General features: G+C 39.2%; 1 protein-coding gene across 10 annotated transcripts in view; it reads left to right on the top strand.

The window, feature by feature from the left end:
• The window catches only part of ankhd1 (ankyrin repeat and KH domain containing 1), a 160,156-nt gene that overhangs the window by 55,924 nt on the left and 84,119 nt on the right, over positions 1-20,113 (top strand). For all 10 annotated transcript variants that reach the window (XM_067996302.1, XM_067996301.1, XM_067996300.1 and 7 more), the window contains 6 exons: positions 9,465-9,621; positions 12,012-12,159; positions 14,193-14,340; positions 14,429-14,662; positions 18,254-18,348; positions 18,925-19,162. In XM_067996302.1, the coding sequence (XP_067852403.1) occupies positions 9,465-9,621; positions 12,012-12,159; positions 14,193-14,340; positions 14,429-14,662; positions 18,254-18,348; positions 18,925-19,162 (1,020 nt within the window). The remainder of the gene's footprint in view (positions 1-9,464; positions 9,622-12,011; positions 12,160-14,192; positions 14,341-14,428; positions 14,663-18,253; positions 18,349-18,924; positions 19,163-20,113) is intronic.

Raw genomic sequence — 20,113 nt, 5'->3', positions numbered from 1 at the left:
TGAATCTCCACTTTTCCCAGCAACTTCACTAGATCAGAAATTCCTTTGTCTCGTGGTTACGAGGTTTGCTGGGTTGCAGTTGAGATATTTTGCAAGCTGCCATTTTTGATCTCAAGGCTTTATGGTGGTTTAGTTTCAAAGCTGTAAACTCCAGCTTTCTTGCACCTGCTTACAGCTACTCACTGCAGGGTTCTCTTGAAGTAAATTCCTGAATAGAAAATTTTACTTTTTATGACTGATAATTCACAAGCACTGCTAGCTTGTTTTGCATATAAATGGAATAAATTGAGTTGTCAGAGTATATTCATTTAGCATAAGTAGTATGTAAAATAGTTCTTCATAAATCAGACATTGTTCATAATTTTGCTTTCTGATGTAATTTTGTGTAGAATTGTGCCACTTTCCAGAGGTATGTGTTCACCATCCTGAAAGTTCTTTTTTTTGTTAGTTCGAAATAGAGTCTATTCTCCCAAACAGCATTTTGAATTGTCAACTGGGAGGTTACTCTTCTACCTTAGACGCTAAGCTGCTGCAATTATTACAAAATTAGAAATCTGTTTTGGTAGAGCTACCTCACCACTTAGGGCCAGCAGGCAGACAATCTTCTGCTATTTCTGGTCCTCCCAACCTGCTGAATGGGATCTGAAGCAGGGAGCGTGTTAGCGCATAGTGGTAACACTGCAAAATTGATCTTTGTAGTATTTACAATGCTACTGAGTTATGATACTGTTGCTCTAAACAAGTAATGTGAGTAAATTGATCAAAATACTACTTTTAGACTGAGTGAAACCTAATGAGCCTAATAATTTTATTTAATCACTTGCTCCACCCTTTGAGTTCTACATAAAAGAAAATGAACTGAGTTGTAATCCATAATTGTTTTTGACATTGCGCATGTTATAGGCAGTAAAAGTATTGGATTTGAAATTGTTTTACAGGTCTAGAACTAGATATTAATTCACTTTGAGAATGTTCATTTCACTACTGAGATTATTCATGTAAGTAGCAGAATGTTGCTGCATATTTTGCCAAGTTACCTCTAGCCCAAGAACAACATCAGTTGACCAATGTATTTAGTACAGATGTGTTTGAGTAACATCATTGGAAGTTGTATTACTATACAGTGGCCTATCTGTTAAGATTAAAGATTAAGAAAAAAAAGAGATGTACGTGCCAAAATGATCTAGTTGGAAACAGATTGAAGGTGCCCCAATGCCTCCAATTTAAAATTCTCATCCTCATATTTAAGTTCTTTCATGGCCTTGCCCCTCCCTATTTCAGTAACCTGTTACAGCTCCATAACTCACCCACCCCTTCCAAACTTTCTGTGCCTCCACCCTGGCCTTTTGTACCTTCACCCTGCCACTGTCAGCCTTCAGACGCCTAGCCTCCATGTTCTGGAATTCTTTCCCTAAATCACTGCGCCTTTTCACTTCCCTGTCTCCTTTCAGATCTTCCTTAAAACCCACCTCTTTGACCAAGCTTTTCATTACCCATCCTAATATCTCCTCCATCGGCTTGGCCTCCATTTTATTTCCGATTACATCTGAGGTGCTGTGCGACATTTTTCTACATTAAAGGTGTTAAATTAGATGTAAATTGTAGTATGAATGATACTGAATTCTACAGGCAGTTCCAAGCCGAATTGTGGCTTTTTTTAACCAATACTGATGCATTCAATTCAAGGCTGGTGCACATAATTCACTATAGCCGCCCTAAGCTTTTTGCGACCAATTTTCAGTAAATGGCACAGCACGGATCGCTTATCGATAGTTTTGCTCATGTCCTGGTTATATTGTCAAGATTCAGGGCTGCACTGACATTTGAATTCTGCAACTAAAACTAGTGTAACTAATATGACATGTATGACACATGATAAGTAAAACTACCACAATGTGGTTTTGGACTGCCCATACTATAATCACAAGCTGATTTAGGCAACTGGATCCTGCACTGCATCATTTTCTGATTTTTTTTTCGTCATTGTGGTGCTGCATGGTGCATTCTGTATGTACACAAAGTTTGGAGAGGGGAGCAGTCTAATTCTGACCTTGATGGACATGACTTATGTAAACCTGTACAATGATAGTTCATTACATTTAATCAGGGCATAGTTTTGTGACCATTTTTATTAATTTAGCAGTTGCCTGAGTGGTTCATGTGTTCTTACTGAATAAGCACACTCAGACAAGAATGCATTAGAATAGTACCAGTTACTGTTTCGCACATGACTGTTTGTTTTTGTTCCTGTGGAAACTATGCTGTGTTTTTTCTGGTACAAATAAAAATCCTAAGTGGTGTATATACGGATTGGTAAAAAGTTATGATAAAATTTGCCTTCAAACTGTCATGTTCCTTATTTCTACATATTGTGGAATATTTTTTGAATGTTTTGGGTTATGGAAGAAATGTTAAGCAGAAGGGGCTGTATATTCATGCACCACATGTAATTTTGAACATTTGTAGAAACTTGAATGGAGAGTATTAAAATAGAAAATTCTAAAGTCGGTCCCTACTCAAAACTTTTCTTGTGGCTGGGTTGGAGGGAAGAGAAAAGGAGATTTGAGGCTTTCCCCTTCCTCTTAAGGGAGCTAGAGGCTAATGAGCTTCACAAGCTGATTGACCTCCCTTATTTCTGCATCCTAATGCTTCCCCTCCCTTTTCCTCCTTTCCACTCCCCTGCCCCCCCCCTCCCCCCGCCCCCCGCAAACAAAAAGTCCTGTTTGGAGGTTGGATTACACCTGAGCCAAGAATTGTGTGCAAGTTCTTTCAGGGCAGAATTTTGTTCATTTGTTGACTGGGCTGGATGATGCCCAAAGCTCGTATGTCTTGGTAGCACTCTCACTTGTGACTCAGAAGGTTGTGGATTCAAGTCCTCCCCCAAAGACTTGAGGCTGACACCTCAGTGCAGTACTTCATTGGCTGTAAAGTGCACTGGGACGTCCTGAGGTGAAAGGTACTACATAAATGCAAGTTCATTCTTTGTATATAAACTGTTAGTTTTATTAGCACGCTGTGGAGCTTCCTCATGTCATTGATACTTTGCCAAATGATAACTTGTGTGGTGTTCTGTCATTTTAAAGGGACAGGCATGTTTTACTTTACATGGGTGCTGTACCATTTTATTTTTATTGCATGTGGTGGAAAGGTTGCATTGTTAGTATTGCTCTCACTGAGGATGTTTAGTTTAAGATCTATTAATTTGGCAGTGTGACCAGGTGGAAGGTAGTGGCATTTCACTCCATGCCTGGCAGTTGCCGCCTCAACTAGTGCCTGCGGCGTTGGCTGGCCACCACTTAACCTATGATTTTTAGGTAGATTATAGACAAAGATATAAATTAGAGGAGGCAGTGAATGGATAATTATCATGAGTGGCATTCGGCAGCCCTGTCTTGTCAAGTCCCCATGCTCTCTGCCTGCTCTAATGCACCTGGAGTAAAAATTCTCTTGCAAGGAATGGGAAAGTACTCAATTGGAGCTGATGTATAGGTTTGCACAATGTTCTGAAACTTGTGGATAAGATTGTTATTAAGGATAGACTAATGCTGTATGATACCTCTATTCAGGTCAAGACTAGTGAACACCACAAAGCATTTCAGTGCCAGTTCTGAAGTCCTGTTTTCCGTGACCAATGTGGAGGCTAGTCTCCCTGCAGCTCCTCCCTTAACTTTTCCCTACTCTGTCCAAGCTCATCTTGCCCATGAGACCCATCTCTGGCACCCTTGATCCATTCAACTCCTATGCAACTCTTCCTTCTGACTTCCTTGTTAACTGACGTCGTCAGTGGCTCCCTCTTCCCTTTAATACCACTTTTATCACGTGCCCACCCCCCCCCCAAAAAAAAATCCTTGCCCCTTCCATCTGTGCCAACTGCAGCCCTAACTCCAACCTCCCTTTCTTCTCAAGTCTTTGAATATGTTGTCGCTTTCCAGCTTTATGCTCATCTCTCCCTTACTCCTTATTTGAATCACTCCAGTGCAGCCTCAGCCCTTCATGCAATACCAAAACAGCCCTAATGACAGCCACTAGCAACATCCTTCGTCACTGTATTGAAGGTGCATGTTCCCTCCTTAGGCTTCTCGGTGTTGTAACATACAGTTGACCACACCATCCTTCAATGCCTCTCCTCTGTTTTCCAGTTCCATGAGACTGCCCTTGCCAGTTTCCACTCCTACCTATCTGAATGTACCCAGAGCATCTCTAGCAATGGCTTCTTGTCCCACCCTCACATCATCACCTCTGGAGTTCCCCCAGGCCCTTTCTTTGCCCCCTCCTCTTCCTCATCTACATGTTGCCCTTTGGCACTATCATCCATAGACATGGGGTCAGCTTCTACAAACATGCTGACAATACCCAGCTCTAATGTTCCATGACCTCTTGATCCCATGACTCACTCTGTGCTATCAGTCTGCTAGTCCAACATCCAGTATTGGATTAGGCTTAACTTCTAGAGTTCAACAGATATTCTACAGTTTAAAATCTTCATAAATGATCTGGAGCTATGAGCCACATGTACAATGGATAAATTTACAGGTGAGGCAAAGCTAATGAAACTTGCCTACATATAGTAAGTGTAACATGCTTGGGCAGAACAGGTGACTGGTCCTATGGTTCCCAAAACTTTCCACCACTGGGGTTTTCCTTGCCTCATACCTGGGCTGCACTAAGCCCCGCTTGCCCCTCATCCCCATCTTGCTGGCCTGCACTGACTACCTTAATCCCCCTCCCCAACACAACTCAAATTTAATATCTTTGTCCTCATTTTTAAATCCCCTCCATGATCTCACCCACCCAGTTTCCAAAACCTGCTGATGTCTTGTATCCTCCAAGCCCTCTGTTCTTCTGACTCCTGCTTGTACATTGTGCTTTCCCTTCACCTACAGTTGGAAACAGTCTTCTCAAAACCCATCTTTGACCAATTTCTGGATTGAATTTGTGCTGTCTTGACAATTAAAGTGACCGAATTACTTTGTAACAAAAGCACAACATGAGGCCACCTACCCATCATGACTACTGTGTACATTAAACTTACTGTTTACAGAACAGCATCAGTTGATTTTTGATGCCCAGCACTTGGGAGTCTGGGATGTGGCCATAGGAAACGATGTTGTGTAGGCCCATCTGGCTTAGGATTTTGGGAGTCTCCATACATAAGCATTATAGTGAGCAATATAGTCATAAGCAGATTAAAAGGGAGAGCACCCTGTGAAGTTAATGGTAAATAAAATTGAAGTATATGTTGCCACAATTTTTTTTCACCTAGAATTACAAACTATGTTTAGAGTGAAGTAAATGATATATTGAGTGAACTGATTTCATTCTATTACATGTTTATACATTCCTACTGTACAGAGTTCGACAGAATAGAGAAGTTAATAATAAAGGGGATCAATTGAGAGAAGCCAAGTTGTAAGTAAAATATTACTAGTAAGTATCGAGGTTAATAGGAATTAGATTTCTTTTTTACACCTCATTAAGTGTGTTTCTCAGCGCCCCCCCCCCCCCCCGCCCTTCCCCCTTTTCAAGTAGTGCTCTTGCAGGCCACCGACAGTGATGCTCATAAGCTAATCATGAGCAAGTACATGAGCAACCCCTTCTGGCTATCATTTGCTGCAGGGAAGTGTCTGGCCTCTATTCAGCATCTCTACCTGATGGCATAAATTGAATGGGAGCTCTCTGGGGAATCAATGTGTGATCTACCACAATCTTTTCTTTGAAACATAGAAAGGCATTTTGAATACTTTTATTTGGTTTCTATGGTAACATAGTTTGTAATTCTATACACTAAGTTTTTAATCTAAACTGGTAGGTTTTCTGCTTTAATTCTTAATACCAATATGTGTCGCGGACAGGTGCTCGGGTGAGCATGAACATCCTAATTAAGTGTGAAATGTAGTGACAGTTACAAAGTGATTGTGTTATCTTGTTCCTATTTTCAATCCTCAAATCCTGCATCGTAAGATTGTCTAATATAGTCATATACATTTTATGCTTTTACCAACAAGATAGTTGCCTGTACCGAGGCAAATCTTTTAAGTGGAGTGGCTCCTTCAGTGTTTTGAGCATTTTGTAAACACTATCAGTAAAAATTATATTTGTGAAGAGTAATATTTAAAACAAGGAGGGAATTTAATTCATTGCTCTTTGAAAAATCTAATTGTGTTTTGATAAAAGTAGTGTATTAAGACTTGCATCCAGGAGGGATAAATTCCCCATCTTGCCTTCCTTCAACTCAATTTTTTCTGAAATGCTGAAGTCTCTTTCATATAGCTGATGAAACAATTAAAGTTTAGTGCAACAAATGTTGCAAGACATTAGCTGGATATGAAACCACATGTTCCTACATCCAGGGTTTAGCGCCCATCATTGTGTTTGAGATGCAAGCAGTTGTCAGGAGTTCTAAGCATCTGATGTCAACCAGGTTGTCAGTGGTCTGAGGTCCTATTAGTGATGGTGTTCTCCCCTGAGGGTAGGTGAGCTACAGGGAGGTTGATCTTGAGGTTGGCTTGGCTCCAAGTGGACATGTTTGGGGATGGAAGATTGGAACAGAGTCAACTTTCTATGACAGACTGAGTAAGCTGATTCCTGTGGTAGGCAGGTCTGCAGTGCTGCAGAATACTATTGATTGACCAGCTGGTTTGGTTTGTTAATGGCACTGAAGGGGTTGGGTGAAAAACCTGCCAGAGGGGTCTGGGATTATTCCCACATTGCTGCCGACAACCCTGTAAGTCTGTATCCTAATTGATGGGAGGTCCAAGCTTATCCAGGAGTGGGAGAGTTATAAATGCTCTATGCTTGGAAGTTGCATAATTTTAGATGCAGAGCATAACTGGGGGCAAGAGTGAAGGATTTTTGTGCCGGATAGCCAGCTGTCCAAAACAAGAGGTGGTGTAATTCACAGTGGCCTTCATTGTAGAGGGAAGCACAAGGGAGAATGTTAAGACTACTGATACTTTGATGCAGAATTGCTATTGTAGTTGAAAATTGATCAGTAAAATACTGTTTCAAGATTGCTTTTATTCTAGTCACAGTATTACAAGAGAAATTTTTGTTGGGGTGGATAAGATGGAGGGAATATATATAGTATATGAAGATGTATGTTTAAAAAGAAACATGAAATTGGTTTTCATAACATCAAAAATTGCAAGTTTGCTTTCTGGACCATGTTCTAATCTAAAATCACTGCAAATAAATAATTTTTGGCTAAGTCAGTTATTGGCATTTTATGAGGGTGTCAACAATGGTTAAAATAGCTCTGCTAAGACTCATGTGTAAGAGGTGTTAACCTCAAAATGTCACTTTATGTTTGATCTATAAAGATTTTCTATAAGAGTATCAAGTACTTTCAGTGGACTGAGGGGTTGGCACCTCAACTTTTGACCTTTCCAGTTAATGGTCATTATTTTGGCATATCTGCATGCTGCTCCATGAAAATGTTTTTCGTTGACCATTTGATTATTAGATCAGTATTGTATGTGTATAGCCAAAATACTGAATGTATGTGCGATGTAATATTATCTCTCTCTCTCACACACACACACACACACACACACACACACACACACACACACACACACACACACACACTATTCGATAACTTTGAGGTCAGGCTCGGTATTACTCGGATGTTCTCAGCATTTACTCTTTTTAAAGAATTATATTCACAATAAACAGAAGATGGTACGGTTATCATTCATTTTATAATGGTTTGATTTATGTTGACGGGATTCAAGTTAAAATTATGGACAATTACAGTGCAAGAGACATTTTAAATTAACTGGGATTTGATAATTGTGTTCTCGGTGATAGTGATGCAGTGGATTAAATATTGGCCTTTAATTTTATGATCTGGATTCAAATTTAGCCTCTGATGATGGAATGAACGTCTCTTACGTTTGGCATAAAATGAACATGGACAGTTTCAATCCACTGGTCATAGATCCACAGCACAGAAAGCTGGCACTAATTCGGCAATTTTGCAAGATAACTGGCGTAGGAAATGAAAAGGAGTGCTTTTCTGCAAATGGGGCAAGGGGTAGTTGTTGGGGTAGAGTAGAGATAACTTAATATATTTATATTGGAGTTACTGGTCTCTGACTAGTAACTGAATTTTCTATTTGAGCCAGGCAGTATCCCATTTATGCTCTTTGCAGGCAGGTTAGTTTAAAAAGTACACTGGAGGTCCCAGGTACCTGCCCCTGACATATTTCAAATGAGGTTTAATGCTCTGTCAGGAGTTATATTCCATGAGGTATCATACTAAAGCAATTTGTAATGTCTTCTAAGGGGTCTCAGCATTTTTCTTTCTGATTCGGGTCAAAAGATAACTCCAGAGTTACTCTACAGCTTAGTGTTGCTGTGAAGTGAAAATCACCTTACAGTGACATTAAAGTTGTGGTAATTACCCTTACTCTGCATCTTGTCATACTATATTTGTCCTGAAAGTGTTCGATGCTGACACTTCATGCATGAACTGGCAGGTGGTCCATTCCCCAGTTCTAACATCCCTTGCCTTGATGAGTGTAACATTTTTTTAAAAATGGCAACTATTTTAAATTTGCTCTGTAATGTACAGTGGGGCTACTATATTAGATGTAATGGTGGAATTAACCTTAAAAGATCAAGGAACAGTGAAGTTCTCCATAGTGTAGCAGTTGGGGAAAATTAGTTGTGAAACTAAATTATTGCATATTTTCCAAAAAACACTTAACAAAATTAATCACTATGGTCTCTTCCCTTAGTCTTCCTCTGTTTCCCAAAAGAATGCTGACTAGTTCATCAGGCTGCCAAACATTTTCAAAGTGGATTATTTAATATTGCTGAGCGTTGATTAAAATTTAATCCCAGGGCTCCCATTTGAATAAACAATCTATGTGATGTGTGTGTCTTAAAATTTTAATTTCAAGTTACATATAAATATTTCACGTTACAGCAAACTAATGGAACTTTTCAGTTTTGCTGTGTTTGTGTCAAATTTTTAAAAATGGTCAAATTTAAAAATTTTGCACTTTTGATATTGGTTTGAAAGGGGGGAATGGGGAAGAGCTTGAAAATATTGGCACTGTCATTATCTCTGGTATAAATATGTAATTGCTCATTTTTAATAAGTATAACTTGATGTCTATAATTTACATTTTGAATTGGGAGGTGAGAGAAAATTGAAAATTTGAAATTGTATTTAATGTTTAGCATTTTCTTAATTGGACAAGGCTGCTTCCTAAAGGAAACCTGCTTCAAAAGCATCCAGCAAAATGTAAATTTCAATCCCTTAATCAGAAATATATATTTTGGTTGTATTTTTTTTTGTAAGTTGCATGTTTATAATGAAACTTGCTATGGAGCGTTTAACTTTTTGTAGACTAACCTTATTTGTGCATGGACTGCATTTAATGTATGGCCGTTGTGTTTGTGTCTTTGCATTTTCGCCTGCAACACTCCTACTAACTGATGAACCAAAACAAAAGGAATTGGTAAATTATCCACTGCTGATGGTAAAGCCTTCGCAGATCCTGAGGTACTCCGAAGACTGACTTCTTCTGTTAGCTGTGCATTGGATGAAGCTGCTGCTGCCTTGACCCGAATGAGAGCAGAGAATACTCTAAATGCAGGACAAGCAGACAAGTATGTGTTTCTTTTTATTTATGTATTTTGTGGGGGACAGGTGGAGGTGGAAAGAATCATTATTCAACAAACATTAATGAGTAAGGCACAGGGCCACAGTATTATAAAACTTTATTTTTATTATGCGGGATTTTTAATTTTTTTCTTATTAGGGTTGTATTGTCTAATTCCTTTCATTAAGTTATGGTAACTAAATGAGTTAAATTCTGTTTTTACTACATGGGTTAACTGGATTTTTTATGATATACAAATGATTTCACCCATTGGTGGTTTTCACAGAAAATCAGTGGCCTTCACGTATGTTGTATTCTACTTAGTAGAGTAGCCATTGCATGGCTTGAAAGTATAAGAACAACTAATGTGACAAAATGTTTGATCAATTAAGTACATGATTCTCAATAGATGTATACATATGAACTATTCAAATACACTTGTGTATTAACCCTCAGACTGCTCGCAGATCCAGGAAAAAAAATAATCTTCCTAAGCTAATTGGCTAAGTAAGTTTTCAGCTCAGGCACAGTAATGCTGAAGTGTACACTATTCCACTGTAAATGCTCAAATGTCAGGAGTGGTTTATTACTGTAGTGTTAATCTTGTGCTACAAAATTCATATAATTTTATAAAGTGTAAATTTAAATGTGTTAAATGTACTTGCTCTTTTTCACTGTCCTCTTCCTTTTTCTCTGTTCTCGTCCATTATCTGTCCTGTTTATTTTTAAAACTTAAATTTGACTTTACCCCTACTTAATCCATTGTTTCCATACTTTTTTTCCTCTTTAGAAACTAACTTTCAAACAGTGGCACTTCTCGCTTTTACAGATTTCAGTAGCTAATGTTCAGCCAGTTATAGTCATAATCTGGTTTCAAAACTGGAAGGGGTGCTTTCTGACCAGTATATTCATTGTTAGGTACACAGAACAAGAATAGAGTGGCAACAGTGTGGGCACAGGCCCATCTTGAAAGTGGAGGTGTGTGATTTAGAAGGACTTATAAAGTGGAAAACTGGGGTGGGGGTGGGGTGATGCATTTGACTTTGTGCCTGGTTGTTGGAGCGTAAATGCCCCCTTTTTAAAAAAAAACCATAAAACCAGTAGGAGTACAGATGCTTGCATGTCTCTAATGGAGTTGCACAGAAGATTGGACGCACTCTTGACCATGTGCAGATACTGTCAGATTTTGTGGGACAAGCCAGAATGCCATTTAATGTAGCTTTCTCCCTTTCCCTCCTGACTTACGATCAAGGGTGGTGATTTATGATTTTCATGGGGAATATGGATAGAGTCATGGTATGCAATCCCAGAATCTCTCTAACAGAATTTAATTCACTGTAAACCAAAGGCCATAATTGTAAACTGACAGAATTCAGAAATGGAGCCCCCCAAAGACAGTTAAAGTTCTGGAATCCCACATAATAAAAACAGAATTTTACTTAGTCACTGAAACAATCACCCTGCTCATAACTCTGACTAATTTCTATATGCACTGCATATACTGGTGTTATGCCAGGCAATGTTGTTTAGAATCAGACACTGAAAAATAGCCCAGTTAGAGAATAATTTATATTCAGCTGAATCTGGCTAAGATTTTCCACATAGTTGTGTTCCTGGAGTACTGCACATGAAGATTGGTAAGGTGAGCTGTTATGATTTAACCTGGGTGCCCCAGGAATCCACAAGAGGAGAGCTGAGACATTTGAGGTCTCGGAAATGGTTCTGCACCTTCCGCTGCCAGTTGGAGTGAACATCAGTTTATGGCCCTCCCATCAATTCTGTTGTTGTAAATTACTATGTTAGTACCCAATGAGAATTAATGTTTCAATTACCTGATCCAGGATTGGATCCAGGCAGCAGCTGGTCTTTATAGGATTGTTGCTGCTGTGCTATTTGTCTTTGCAAAGGATGGGGCTACTGCCTCAATTTAGTCAAGGCTGTAGACTACTGTTCACCGTGTCATGACTAATATTTCCTCTTCTTTCATCCCTCTGTGTATGTCTGCTTGATTTTGTGTTTTCCTTTTTGCCAAATATTTACGTTCAATGTCATTTTAAAAAAAGTTAACAAGTTTTAAAGTGGTAAAACATCTGTTTAAATGTCCTACTGATTAACTAAAAGGTATGTGCATTTTATGGCACACCTGCTCAAAATGCATACAACTCATGAACAGCTTTGACCAAAAGTGAATGTTGATATTAAATGTGTTTTAAGATCATATATCTTGTTTCAAGTATTTCATTTTTGATTTTTAAGACATGCTTGCCAGATTGGCCAAGTGCTGTGTTTTTGTCAGTTCAACAACTGGAGTTCAAAAATAAATGGCTACAGTATAGGTGTTTCTGTAAAATCTTATGTCCTGTAAAGTAAGTTGTTTAAATTTGTTTTTGGGTTTAGTCGAAGCTTAGCAGAAGCGTGCTCAGATGGAGATGTAAATGCTGTCCGAAAACTGCTAGATGAAGGACGAAGTGTAAATGAGCATACGGAAGAGGGAGAAAGCCTCCTTTGCTTGGCATGTTCAGCTGGCTATTATGAACTTGCACAAGTAAGTATTGAGTAACTCATTTGATTTATAATGAATAAACATACATCAAATTCCAATACTGTATTCCAGATGTTTCAGGATTTCCATTTACCTATTTTTCCTAGTATTTTGAGTTGTGTGGTAATATAAAAATTAATTATTTGGCTACGTAACTATGTAGAGGTCATGTGGGCGTAACACAATGTTTCACTTAGTTTTTCATTCAGTTTTTGTTTTTCTCTACCTTGTGATGACCATTATATCAGTTTATATCGAGATAAAATGACTGCGTCAAGTCTATAGTTATTGGAGGGCATGTACAGTATACAGTTGCTCAAGTCTTATTTTTAGGTTAAACTTGATTGTGAAGACCTCAGGTAAGTATTTCTTAAGATTTGCTCATCAACCGTTACATGATCGAGGATTAACGTGAACCAGCTGCTTTTCCTGATTCAGATTGGTGTCCGAGTGTGTTAAGTAACTTGAAGAAATTCCAATGATCAGTTCGTCAGTTTAATTGAGTCTGAAATATATGCAACTTAAATGTAAAAACAAAGTTGGTTGGTGTTGTACTGATCTGTTTATCACCTTTTGGGTAGAGGGAGAGACAGAGGAGGAGCCTGAACAGTGTCCAGTGCAGTTAACTTGAGAAATCGTTATCAGAGTACATGAGCAAGAATTATCAAGATATCATACTATATTTTATACTTTCCCATTATATGTAGAACAGGTAAAGGTTTTACCCAGAACATTTCGTGTTCATTATTGCTGTTGATTTAGGTTTATGGAGACTGGAGATGGACTTGTGACTTGAGCTCAAGCTTTGGCATTGTGAACACCATACACTATTGACTCTATTTAAATTAGCTGTGGGGATAGCAGACAATCTGTTGGACAAATCCTCAAACCCCAAACCAGTGTCTTGGTGCAACATTGCATCTTTTTGTTTTTAATGGATGTGATCGCTTTTAACAAGCACAAACTATAGCCAATTGAAAGATTACGATTGAAGTATTATGTTGAAGATTTTCCTATGACTTTGAGGGGTGATTACAGAAGAATCCCCTTTTAATCCAGAAATAGGAACTTACTGACCAAGGATATGGGAGAGTTTATGTGGAGGGTCAGGTTGAGGTAGGAGAGGAGGGTAGTCGATTGAGTAGGATGGGTTAAAGTACAGGCTAAAATCACCAAAGACAAGAAGTTGCTCACTGGGGGGGGGCTAAGCAAGGACAGAAGGAAGGAAGTGTTGGCAAGAAAGACAGTGGGGTGGAGATGTAGAAAATGAGGATGTGGCAGGAGGGGTGGAAAAGGTGGTAGAAAATAAGGTGTTTAAACATGGAAAGATTACCTGAACAGTATGAGGATAAGCCAAGACAAAACCTGACACTGACTGCAGCAGCACCACTGTGGTTCAGGTGTGAGGTATAATGTAATGTGTAGGTTGGAAAGGAGTGGCCAGAATGAGCAGCATGGATTACCCTTTGATGAGCTGGGTTTTGTCAGGCCCTGGATGTCTGCGCACTTAACAAGAATGAAGATATGGTTGGGGATGATATTTGAGAACAAATATTTTGTAGGCCGATTGAGGTATAGACAATGGAGGGGTTGGGTTCATTGTAATCAGAGGGGCTATGGGAAGGCGGAGTGAGAAGTGTTAAGTCATGCAGGAAACCTTTCCCCACACTAAATAGCAAGATTGGCTGTGGTATGCTATATACAAAAAGGGATGGGAAGTCTTTATATAAGGAGAGAATTCCATTGCTCCTCAAAGCCTGGAAATTATACTTGCTACATATAGTATAAATCCATATGTCCTTATACTAAATTTATTGGTTAGGGATATAATTTCACTAATTTTCTATGTCTTCTGGGGAAGGAGATTGAATGTAGCCTTTGCCTGTTCTTCCCCCTGTGGCATGTCAGTGATCAGGAGCCATTGATGGTATGCCCCTTGTTTAAGTGTCCAGTACCAAATTGAAACTTCAATTTGTGCTGTTGAATAGTAAGTTTACCCTTTTGAGCCCTGTTAATTTATCACCTTTATTCTTCAGGTTTTGCTCGCTGTGCATGCTAATGTTGAAGATCGCGGTATCAAGGGAGACATAACTCCATTGATGGCAGCTGCCAGTGGAGGCTACGTAGACATAGTGAAACTACTATTGGCCCATGACGCCGATGTAAATGCTCAGTCTTCAACAGGTAAGTAGTGAAGATACTTGGCTATCTAATTTTGCTTTCTGTGTAAAGTGAGATCAAACTTTGAGTTGGGATACTTTTTATTTTTCAGGAAACACAGCACTCACTTACGCCTGTGCTGGAGGGTTTGTTGATGTTGTAAAAGTACTTCTGAAAGCAGGGGCCAATATTGAGGATCATAATGAAAATGGTCATACACCTCTGATGGAAGCAGCAAGTGCTGGCCATGTTGAAGTTGCTCGGGTGCTTTTAGAATATGGAGCTGGAATCAATACTCACTCAAATGAGTTCAAGGAAAGTGCACTTACACTGGCATGTTACAAAGGTATGGTAAATGTTAACATTTCACAAGCTGAATGTGATGGGTCAGAAAATGTGCAATTTGAAACTAGATAGCCATATTGGATTTAGTTTAGGTCTTTATCTCTAAGTAGCTAAAGCGAAGCAAAGTAATTGATAGTGTTGATGTTTAAATGAATCATAGAATCATTGGTTACAGCACAGAAGGAGACCATTCGTCCCATTGAGCCTGTGCCAGCTCTTTGTAAGAGCAATCCAGTTAGTCCCATTCCTCTGCTCTTTCCCCTTAGCCCTGAAAGTTTTTCCGTTCAAGTATTTATCCAATTCCTTTTTGAAACCTTTATTGAATCTGCTTCCACCACCCTTTCAGGCAGCGCATTCCAGATTATAACTACTCGCAGCGTTTTTTTAAAAAAGTTTTTCCTCATGTCACCTTTGGTTCTTTTGCCAATCACTGTAAATCTGTGCCCTCTGGTTCTTGACCCTTCCGCCAATGGGAACAGTTTCTCTTTATTTACTTTATCTAAACCCGTCATGATTTTGAACATTTCTATCAAATCTCCTCTCAACCTTCTGAAGAGAACAACTCCAGCTTCTGTAATTCCAGTAACTGGTTCCAGGGATGAGGAACTTCATTCTAGTAACTCTCTTCTGCACCCTCTCTAAGGCTTCCTTCCTAAGGTGCGGTGCCCAGAATTGGACACAACACTCCAGCTGTGCCCGAACCCCAGTGTTTTATAAAGGTTCAACATAACTTCCTAGCTTTTGTGTTCTCTGCCTCTATTTATAAAGCCTAGCATCCCGTATGCTTTTTCAATTGCTTTCTCAACCTGTCCTGCCACCTTCTAAGAATTGTGCACATATACCCCCAGATCTTTGTTCCTGCACCCACTTTAGAATTGTACCATTTAGTTTATATTGCCTCTCCTCATTCTTCCTGCCAAAATTTATCACTTTGCACTTCTCTCCGTTAAATTTCATCTGCCATATCTGTCCATTCCACAGCCTGTCATTGTCCTCTTGAAGCCTATTACTATCCTCCTCACTGTTTACTAAACTTCCAAATTTTGTCATCTGCAAATTTTGAAATTGTGCCCTGTACACCCAAGTCCAAGTCATTAATATATCAAAATAGCAGTGGTCCTAATACTGACCCCCTGGGGAACACCACTTTATACCTTCCTCCAGTCCGAAAAACAACCATTCACCACTACTCTGTTTCCTGTCACTTAGCTAATTTCGTATCCATGCTGCCACTGCTCCTTTTATTCCATGGGCTTCAATTTTGCTGACAAGCCTATTATGTGGCACTTTATCAAACGCCTTTTGAAAGTCCATATACACATCAACCGCATTGCCTTCATCAACCCTCTCTGTTCGTTCATCAAAAGACTCAATCAAGTTAGTTAAACACGATTTGCCTTTAACAAATCCGTGCTGGCTTTCCTTTATTAGTCTAAGGAGAACAACACCAGCTTCTCCAGTATATTCACATAACTGTAGTCCCTCATCCCTGGAACCATTCTAGTAAATCTTCTCTGCACCCTCTCTAAGGCCTATGTGACTCTTAATTTTGTCCCGGATTATCGTTTCTAAAAGATTCCCCACCACCGAGATTAAACTGATTGGCCTGTAGTTGCAGGATTTATCCTTACACCCTTTTTTGAACAAGGGTGTAAAATTTGCAATTCTTCAGTCCTCTGGCACCGTCCCCATATCTATGGAGGATTGGAATGTTACGGCCAGCAATTCTGCAACTTCCACCCTTAGCTCAGCAACCTAGGATGCATCCCATCTGGACCGGGTGACTTATCTGCTATAAGTACAGCCAGCCTTTCTAGTACCCCTCAATTTTTAGCCCATCTAGTATCTCAACTACCACCTTTTTTTCTGTGACTTAGGCAGCATCTTCTTCCTTGGTAAAGACAGATGCAAAGTACTCATTCAGTATCTCAACCATGCCCTCCTAATTGGCTCCAACCCTCTTCTTACTACCCGTTTACTATTTAAATACCTATGGAAGACTTTTGGATTCCCTTTTGTTAGGCACCAGTCTATTCTCATGCTCTCTCTTTGCCCCTCCTATTTCCTTTTTCACTTCTTCGTACTCTTTCTTCAGCCTGGTTTTCACTTGTACTATCAACCTGACATCTGTCATATGCCCCCCTTTTCTACTTCATCTTACTCTCTATCTCTTTCGTCATCCAGGGAGCTCTGGCTTTGGTTGCCCTACCTTTTCCCCTCGTGGGACTGTACCTGAACCATCTCCTCTTTAGAGGTCGCCAATTGTTAGATTACAGTTTTGTCTGCCAATCTTTGATTCCAATTTACCTGGGCCAGATCCGTTCCCAACCCTCTGAAATGGGCCCTCCTCCAATTAAATATTTTTACTCTAGATTGATCCATGTCCTTTTCCGTAACTAATCTAAATCTTATTATACTATGATCACTGTTCCCTAAACATTCCCCCACTGACACTTGCTCCATTTGACCCACCTCACCAACCTTATTTACCACGCTTCGTGGACATGTGCACTCTAAACCTATCTTAGACCTTCTCATATTCTTAGTCTGATCCCACCTAATACTATACTATTTCTTTAGTGCTGTCTGTCTCTCCCAATCCTTTGTGCACCTTGTTTCTCCTTTCTAATGCTACATCCTAGTGCCCACCCCCCTGCCAAATTAGTTTAAACCCTCCTCCACAGCACAAGTGAACCTCCCCGCAAGGACATTGGTCCCAGCTCTGTTGAGGTGCAACCTGTCCATCTAGAACAGGTACCTCCTACCCCAGAACTGGTCCCAATGCCCCAAGAATATGATGCCCTCCTTCTTGCACCATGTCTATAGCCATGCATTAACCTGCCTTATTTTTCCTATTTCTGTACTCACTAGTGCGTGGCACTCGGAGTAATCCAGCAATTACTCGTTTGAGGTCCTGCTTTTTAACTTCCTCCCTAGCTCCTGGATCTCTAACTGCAGGACCTCATCCCTTTTCTTTCCTAGGTCATTGTTACCCACATGGACCATGACTTCTGGCTGTTCCCCTTCCCCCCCCCCCCCCCCCCCCAGCAGAATGTTGTGCATCCTCTCCGTGATGTCCTTTACCCTGGCAGCAGGGAATGAAGAAGTTGACTTGATTGAGAGGATTTAGATGAACTATCTTTGGTCGTAACAAGGTCGTTAGAAATTAGTGATCGTAACCTCCTCCAAAAAAAATGGTTTCGTTAAGCAAATGCAAACCAAGAGGACATTCAAATAGAAGCCTCCTATCATTTGCTCGTTATGGATATGCTTCTACCACAGCACAAAAAACAGCACATTTAGCTTGCAGCTCCTCCAATACTTTTTAAAGTGTTACGTTTTATGATAGTTGAACAGTGCATCATGTGGTCATGCTTCCTTTTTGGTTTTAACTAACACCCGACTTTTTATATATCATAAAATTATGCAAGAAAAATTTGCTGACCTTATTCAGTCTGGAACATTGAGAATTAAACAAATAACTTCATATCTTTTTTAAAAAAAAACCTCTATATTGTAAATGTATTTAAAACCAATGCATGTTAGAATATATTTCTATTAATTAATCCTAACTGTCCTATATATCATATAGGGCATTTGGAAATGGTGCGGTTTCTTCTTGAAGCTGGTGCTGATCAGGAGCACAAAACGGATGAGATGCATACAGCTTTAATGGAGGCATGTATGGTAAGTGTTTTTGGGAATCTTCTCTTCCCCACCCCCTCCCAAAATTGCTGCACCAGGTCCTTTTAGGTTTCAATTTGTTACATTTTGATTAGTGCAGTAAATGCAATGCTAACTTTCTTGAACAAGATAGGAGTGTATTTAGCTCATTTAATCACAATGCAGACTATCAACTAATAATCTGAAAAAAATATGCCTGCAAGTCTTTCTGAAAAGGATTGAAAACAAATGAGGAATTTATCTGATTTTTAAGAGTACTTCCTTTACACAGTAACTTTTCATTTTTTTGGTTGCATGTTCATGAATATCTTTGCAGAAACTTAAGGATTTTTTGAGTTAAGTATGAACTTTCTTTCCTGTATACAATAGGTTGTTTGGATTGTACAAAAAAAATCAGTCTTTTCACTGAGTGAATGTTTCAATTACATTCACTTTTATTAACCTTTATACAAAGTAAATTGCTGGCTTTATTTGGCAGTTAAGGTTCAAAACTGGATTTGCATTTGATTTGTTTTATTAGAATGGAATGTGCTATGTACTTAATACATCAAGATACTGACAATTATCTTTATTGAACAGGACGGTCATGTCGAAGTAGCTCGGCTCCTTTTGGACAGCGGTGCACAAGTAAACATGCCAGCTGATTCTTTTGAGTCTCCATTGACTCTTGCTGCTTGTGGCGGTCATGTGGAGCTAGCAGCTTTGCTCATAGAAAGAGGAGCAAACCTAGAAGAAGTAAATGATGAAGGATATACACCATTAATGGAAGCTTCACGAGAAGGCCACGAGGAAATGGTAGCATTGCTGCTTGCTCAGGGTATGAAGTATCCCATTTATTTAATTTTACATAGGAGAAGGACTCATTGACATATCATTGAAACTATTGACCATTTACTGAATATTCTGCATGAATATAGCTATCTAGATTTAAATGATTAAGATTATTTAATTATTTTGGCCTTAGATTTAGCATTGTTTTTGAAGTGTTTGAGCCTAGTACTGTAGCTAAGTAAATTAGGCTTCTGGTGTCTTTTTTAGATTACTGGGGACACAGAGAAACTAAACATAATTCCCTGGTTTGCAAATATTCAGTTTCATATCTCATGGTTGACAGGTACTGATGCTGCTACGGTGGTGTTACCTTTTATTGCTTTCAACTGCTAAAGTAACATAGTGAAGTATTGTTATTTTTCAGTTAACCAGTTTCTTAAAATTCATTTTGTTTGTGGAACCTCAATTAATAGCACCCAATTATCTCCCTTTCTAGTTGTGTGTATTTCACAGAACAAAGGCTTAGTGAGAAATCTTTTCTTTCCACATCCCATTAATACCATTCTCCTGTTGACACAAATCAACCACATAGCCCAGGAAAGACTCCATACTTGTCTTAATTCCCATGCTGAGGATATTGCTGTATCATGTGTATAAAATCAGGTGCAAGATGCTGGAGGTTCCACTATATTGGAGCAAAAAAAATTGTGTTCAGTAACTAGCAATCTTTGAGCATCTTTGCAAATGCTATTATAACTATTATTAATAGTATTTGTACCTTAGTTACAGTAGGTCTAAAATGTTAAAATCTTCAAAGTTTTTGATGAGTTTAGGTCATTTGCTCACTCTGGACATTGTGAAACCTTGCATAACAGCTGTTCCACTTCAAAAGGCTCATTGTTAATGTGCAAAGCTTTGGAATGTTTGAGATATATGATAAAACACAAAGTAAATGCATGTCTGTCTTATGACTAACTGTTTAAAGTTTTATGCAATT

Source organism: Heptranchias perlo, chromosome 14 (genome assembly GCF_035084215.1).
Source record: "Heptranchias perlo isolate sHepPer1 chromosome 14, sHepPer1.hap1, whole genome shotgun sequence".
Taxonomy (NCBI): Eukaryota; Metazoa; Chordata; class Chondrichthyes; order Hexanchiformes; family Hexanchidae; genus Heptranchias; species Heptranchias perlo.
Note: the sequence above shows the minus strand (reverse complement) of the source record. Positions and strands in the feature narration are given on the sequence as shown.